Raw genomic sequence first — 7,167 nt, forward strand, 5'->3', positions numbered from 1 at the left:
CTGCTGAATCTATTGCTTTATAACTATATAGAGTGCTTGGGGTAGGAAAAACTCTCTCAGAAGTGCTTCTGGTATGAAAGAATAGTGTGTTCAGGCAGATGTTCCTGTGCTGACATCTCATGGATTTATGTATCAGCCTATAATCTGAAGCAACTAATATTCTCAGAGATATTCTGTGTGGTTTTTTAATGAGCAAATACAGCTGTTAACTTGCAAGGCAAAGTTGTATACATTACTTTCTGACTTGTGAAAATAAAAAATGTCCTGTTTAAGTTTACTAATTGCATGTTTCTCCTTTAGTTATAGAGTCAAAGACACTACAAGGAGACAAGGGAGAGCATAGTTTCAATGCTCCTGGAACATTTGTCATAGAAAATACAACTGTTGAATTTCAGAAGAGTACAGACAGGGAAATCATAAAGATCCAGGGACCTCTTGGAGCAGATTTCATTATCAAGGTGGGATGCGCGTATGTAGAAATCTACAAAGACATTCCAAGTATGTGCAACAGAGTAGGTGGCTGTCCACCAGGTTATAGCAGTACAACAAAATCTTTTAGCTAGCAAATAAGGAATCCTAATTACAGTCCAGAGATAATTTATACTAAGTGTATCCAAACAAAATATTATGAGGTTAATGTCTTTGCTGTGGTGGAAAATACCACAGGATCTTTAATGATAAAAATGGCCAGGACTTCTGTTTTAAATATTACTGAAAGAATAGCAGCGTGATCCTGTGCAGTGGATTGGTGTTAATTCAATTGAAGACTGCCACCTACTGAATCTGAGCATTGCTTCCAGCAGTACCCTAGAATCTCCCACAGACATTGCTAGCCCAGCTACTGACCATTTCTAATCCTTTTAAGTTTCTCTTCTACCCAGACCACATTCTGATGGCTTGCATCATACATGCAGATATGTATGTGAAGAAACATATCAGTAATTGACTGCCAAAGGAAGACAGTCATACAGTTTTCCATTGGAAATGACAGGTGTTTCAGTATTATCACACCACTTGGCTTTATCTGTCATGGTGTAGAAATAGACCTTCAGTAGTTTTTATTTTGCACCTCCAATATCTCATACGCAGTTAGTCTTACCTGAGTATGAACCAGTGTGCTTAGATCAATTATAGACTTCCATCTTCAGCAAATTTTAAAAATGTTGCTAAAAAAGAGGTAAGACAGAAGACGACAGTTAGGAACTTTGCCAGTCAAGGACAGATAATCAAATAGTCACATTAGTACCTTGAATAATTTGAAAAACAAAGCAAAATACAAGTGTTTGACTATTGGAAACTTAAATTTAATAGTTACTCTAGACCTTCTAGAGGTTTTACGCCTGTTATCATATTACTCTCTGCACTACTGTTATATATGAATTATGTTTTGAAATGACATGAGCAGTGGAGTACAGTATGCACATGTGTTGTAATGGAAATTTCTTCAGACCAGGTACTCTGGATCAAAAGAGAGTGTGGTTCAGTTCTTTTTCTATCAACCCATCAGTCATCAGTGGAGACAAACAGAGTTCTTCCCCTGCACAGTTACGTGTGGAGGAGGTAAGTAATGGCAATTCTTCAGGAGTGTTAACAACTGAAGATTAAAAGTGACTGATTTATAACCTTTGTTCTGCATTTTTATTGCTTAAATGTTTGTATTTCTTTGCACACTGGTGGTTCTTCAGAAAAATAAATGACAGAGTAGCAGGTAAGTTGGTTAAGTTAGTATGAGCATGAGTTTTTTTATACCTTATATTACTGAAAGTCATGTTCTTCCATAAGGAATGATTGTTTGAGTAAGAACTTTGACTAGGAAATAAAGATACAACATTCAAAGTGGAAAATGACAATTCAAAATGATATTTTGGGAAAGTAAGCAAAGAAATACAATGAGATTTTAAATTAAGGATAATCAAGAGATGAAGGAAGAAGGCATTTCTGGCCACAGCAGTAGACATGAGGGAGAGTTTTAGAACACTTAGTTTAGAAATTAGTTACACAGAAAGCAGAATAAGTAAATAGAATTTAAAGAACAGCTACTATCAATACCTTTGGCTGCCTGCTGTTAGACACTTAGTCCCAATGGTAGTTAAAGCAGCAGGTAGCGTGCTGTAGTGTCTACTCCCGGTTTAAGCACTACAGCTTATACAATGGTTAGATGAAGTGCAGCTCAGCTCTGCTAGTCCTCATTCAGCCCAACCCACTGCGTGTCATGTCTGGTTCTGCAAAAAGCGTTACTTCGTGGTAGAAGGAGTGTTTGACGTTGTAGATAGCTATTTCAGTTCAGATAGCATTACCCAGGTCACCTGAAAAACAGACTGGGATACTAGTGATACTGGTGTTGTGATTTTCTTGGAGAGTACAAATATGGTTTAAATAGTTACTTGGGACATGAGTACAAAGAGTGAAAGATGTTTAAAAGACAAGCAGAGTCTGGGGGTCTTGTTAATGGACCATCCATTTTGGCACTTGTACCTCACTTCAATCTGAATCTTGAAAGACAATATATGTGTATAATATGTAGTCGCACAGGAAACTACAGTATCTTATAAGATACTTGGCCTCATGAAGTATGATTCTTGCTGGAACTGTGAGTGGCAATACGTCTGCTCTGATGATTCCATGGCACTGTGTTTATGAATTTTTCCTTAACTTATCTGACAAGGGAAGAAGTGTAAAGCATCACAGTTATTTTTGAGGACTGCGTGTGAACACTGGATAAGTCAAGGGACATATCTACCTTCAAAGTTATTGGCTCAAATCCAGCTTTATTCAGACCGGTGTTATGGTTTGAAAATTATAACTACATGTCAATCTCTTTGAAATTAGCCAGGGTATTCAGTGCCCTACTTTGTAGCTGCATGTCTATAATATGAAATTGGTAGTTTTATCAACAGGGCTTGACACTCTTGATGGCAGTCCTGAGACCAGTAACTGAAGAAGCACACAAACTAAGCTACTTGCTTACCCATGAAAGTAGTAGTGTTAAGAATGACATATTACTGAGGCATGCAGGGAAGTTGTATTGTAGGTGCCTGCCTTTAACCTGATATCTTAAAGCGGATTCAGTATCCAGATTGACTGTTTGATGTCTTTTACTGGCAGTAAAAGAAAGGGTTCCTCACAACAGAGACTTGGAATCAGTGCACCACCATTCCTCACTTGGATGCTGCTTCTACGTTTAATTCTGTAATCTCCATGTGTGGGAAGGGGGAGTGCAACGAGCATCTCGGAAAGCACAGTCAAGCTTGAATGAGCAAGAATGTTTAAAAATTATGTTTATCTTGTTTGCAAGTGGCCTATTTCTGGGTCCTTTCAGTACTTACAAGAACTGGAACATACATGCTTTGAGCACTGGAACTGCTTATTTCTTCATTGTTATCGCTCTCATGCATGATGACACTTTGAATCAGCCAAGAGACACACAAGTGAAGCCATTGACATGTGATACTTAGAATTTTCAGTAGACACTGGGACTTGTGCTGTTAGTTTATTGACTCTATTTGGATTTTAATTCTTGTGGTTGCAAACTTTTTTCTTTGCACATACCAGAACATCCTCCTCCTTGCCTCAGTTTAAGTCCAAGTCAGCTCTTTTGAATGAGTCTTTTTTTTCTTAGCCAAAAAAGCAACCTAGTGGTTTATAAAACTCAGATCCTTTATTGTAACCAGTCTCTACACAGATTTTTTTTTTTTTCACCAAGTAGTTACTTCAAGTTTTCTTTTGTTGGCTCTTCAACTAGGAATGTTCTTGAAACTATTTCTTGGTTTTCTACAGTTTAACTTAGCAATGTTTTTGGATCTCATCTTCAATTCCTCTGGCTTTCTGTTTTAAGTATTTTTTGTTTAACATGCATGACTCTGTAATATAGCTCTCTAACATACATGGTAACTCCTCCTAGGGGGAGGGCAGTTATAAGTTGTGGAATGTGTAGTAGAACCGTATGACTTCGTAGGGTTGCCCCTGTGAGAGGTGAGCTGCTCCAGCACATGTATTCCTGCATCACATAAAAATATGTATGCTTTTAGTCTTATACTTAGAATATTATTAGAATAACTTGACAGCATCACATCTAGTTTGAAGATAGGCTAACCTAATTGTTGTGCTGAATTGCCTTAAATGAAGATCCTGTCCTGCATGTTCCTGTGCAGTGTTTCCTCGTTCAAAGGCAAACCAAAGAGGAGTAAGACAGGAAATTAATTCAATGGGCAGTGTGCTATTGGGGGGAGGGGAGGAAAATAAGGCTGCTTTAATTTATCTCCATTACCAAAGTTTAACTTTAAATTTAACCTTTATTAGGTTATCAGCTTAATTCAGCTGAATGTGTGGATATTCGTCTGAAGCGTGTTGTTCCTGACCACTATTGTCATTACTATCCAGAAAATAAGAAACCAAAGCCCAAGCTAAAAGAATGCAACATGGATCCCTGCCCTTCTAGGTTTGTATGACAAATAAATGTAAGTGTGTGGTATAGTCAGTTACTAAGGAACAAGCAATTATATTTACTTAATTTCAGTTGTTTTCATCTTTAAGGCTACTTAATCTTGGCTGATTATTGCACACATTAAGGGCTCATGCCTGGCACCGCTGCCAATAGATCTGTGGCACTTCAGTGCTGTAGGAGACTTTGAGTTATACCGAGATATTGTAAATATCAATTTGTCTGTTCAGAGGCTAATTCTACTTTATGTCTTCTGCTGAGCGGTACAGCACTATAGTACAAGGATTTCAGACATGCAAGGAGGACAGACTGTTTGCCTGCTTTTGGATGTATTGATGCTGCCATTCCGGATTTCTCATTAGACAAACAGTAGCTCCAGTTCTCAGTCAGCGTACAAGTTTTGCACATGGTTTAACTTGGTCTATTCATCTGTCTGCTGTAAAAGTTTCATTCTTCATTTGTACTGTGGAGTTGACACTTAACTACTAAAGTTTGGGGGGGTTGTTTTTTTACACTAAGAATTAAAAAAAAAGAATCGTTCAAAGTAAATATACTTGTGGTACAAATACCACAGAATATTATTGCCAAATTATAACAGCTATAGTATACATAGTATACATAAATTGTATTGAATTGCACTACAGTATTTCAAACTAACTTTTGGATTGTCTGGTGAGGTTTCCTGGCTGTGCTAAAGAATCTTAAAATAACATCACAGTATCAAGTCCCAGAACCTCACATTAATATGCCAGCTGGCCGAGCTAGAGTTATATGCAAGAAGAAAAGGAAACACTCTCAATGGATTTCATTTCCTATAGCTAAACTGTCCATTTCCTTTCATTCCTGTTGAACGTAATTGTTGATAGTGACCTCTAACAGTTATAGATGTGCAGACTTTCAAGTTTTTTTTGAAGAGAGTTGATCACTATGTGGAATGGTAACACTTCAGTAATGCTTAATGGCAACGGGTGCCAAATGTTGCAAAGCTGGAATGGGAAAAAAAAATTAGGGAAAAGAAATTAGGGAAATAAAGGACATAATTATATTTTTCCTTGCAATTTTAGCTTGTACAGACAGAAAAATGGAAGTACTACTGGATATAATACTGTACTTCTTATTATTGGAAATAAGGCTTTATGCCTGTTCTGTGCAGTTCAAATAAACAGCTCTAAAGTCCTAAGTACTATTTGGAACCTACCTAAGATTAATTCTGTGATGCATTTATTTCTGTGTCACTCATGTTCCTCAGTGGTCTTTGTTACAGACATAAGTATGTAACTATTTTCTTGTTAATAAAGTAGCACAGACCTAAAGGATCAGTGATAATAAACTTCCCTGCTGAAGGCTTGCTCATTTAATATTTTTTTTTGTGGTATGAAGTGGTGAAGCTGCATGGTGAATAGATCTCTATTAGTGCAGAAGAGGTAAGATCATACGAGTCATTGTTCGCTGCAAGGGTAACGTGTAATGAATGTAAGATTCCCTCATTCCTTGTTGGGAATTTCTTACTTTAAGCATGATCACATAAAAGTATGTACTTGATGTACAGTCTTGGATATGAGAAATAATGATGCAATATTTATTTTGTTGACAGTGATGGATTTAAAGAAATCATGCCCTATGATCACTTCCAGCCACTTCCTCGGTATGTATAGTCAGGATAGCATATGTGTCAGCATAAGCACAATTTTCACTGCAAATATACTATTTGAGTACTAAGGTCATGGAACATCTTCTGAGTTTTTGCTGTACTGTATAAACTTGAGAGCAAGCGTATAACAAACCTGTATGCGGTTTTGAAGTTTGTGATTTATTTCAGTGTGCTCTGGATAATTAGCTTAACAGTAAGAGGTTAATATGCTCTTCTTGAAAATATCAGTGTGGAAGACTTTAGAATAAAGAGTTGTCCCCTTAAGCCTTCTTCTGCTAACTTCCATCTTTTAAAATGCATGTGTGAATTCTTGTCTTGAAAGGTTTTTATTTTGAAGATGTATGCAATGAATATACTCTTTTATAAAACAGGTCTCCCTGTGTTACAGGACTCTAGAAATTCTTTTTCCCTTGAGAGGTCTTATTCTTCTGCTCTTCTTTACATCTAAACTCTATTTATTGACATCAAGGCTGACATGTCACTTTAAAGATAATGAGTTGCTTGAACATCCATTGCCTAAAATTAAGTCATCAGAGCACAGTTTGCTGCCTTTTTTTTTTTTTTTTTTTTTTTTTTTTCTTTTTACCTGAATCAGTCACAAGAATGTAAACCTTCTCTGGAAGGTGTATGTGTTTTGTAAAGAATGTTAGGACTAAAAAGACAGATTTACTGTTAATGTAAAGAATTATAGTTGATGGAGTTAGATGCATATTTATCTGAGTTGAAACTCTGCTTTATTATGTCATGAAATGAATAATGTGTATTTTTCTAAAGTAGTAAAGATATGAAGTAATAAGAATGAAATCATAGACTTGCACGGCTCAGTGGAGCTACTGATTACAGCTGATATAAATGTCATAGTTCATTTCTGTAGCAATTTATGCTCGTTGTGGATCTGCTGTCCTGTGATGTACTTTGGCTTTCATACACAGATTGAGATTTTTTTTTCCTCTACAGCTTTATCCTGTAAGGTTCCATAATTATATTCTGTGTCTCTCCCTTTCCATTTCTTCTGCCAATTCCTTTGTACTTCAGATCTCCTCTGGAACTCAGCACAATTTATTTACACATGTAT

At 36.6% G+C, this 7,167-nt stretch overlaps 1 protein-coding gene across 1 annotated transcript in view; it reads left to right on the forward strand.

Moving 5' to 3' along the window:
- ADAMTSL3 (ADAMTS like 3) overlaps positions 1-7,167 on the forward strand; it is a 186,278-nt gene that overhangs the window by 124,288 nt on the left and 54,823 nt on the right. Inside the window, 4 exon segments of the mRNA XM_009644047.1 lie at positions 301-458; positions 1,449-1,560; positions 4,300-4,438; positions 6,036-6,086. Coding sequence (XP_009642342.1) covers positions 301-458; positions 1,449-1,560; positions 4,300-4,438; positions 6,036-6,086 — 460 coding nt within the window.

This window comes from Egretta garzetta, unplaced genomic scaffold, assembly GCF_000687185.1.
Source record: "Egretta garzetta isolate BGI_Z169 unplaced genomic scaffold, ASM68718v1 scaffold287, whole genome shotgun sequence".
Classification (NCBI taxonomy): Eukaryota; Metazoa; Chordata; class Aves; order Pelecaniformes; family Ardeidae; genus Egretta; species Egretta garzetta.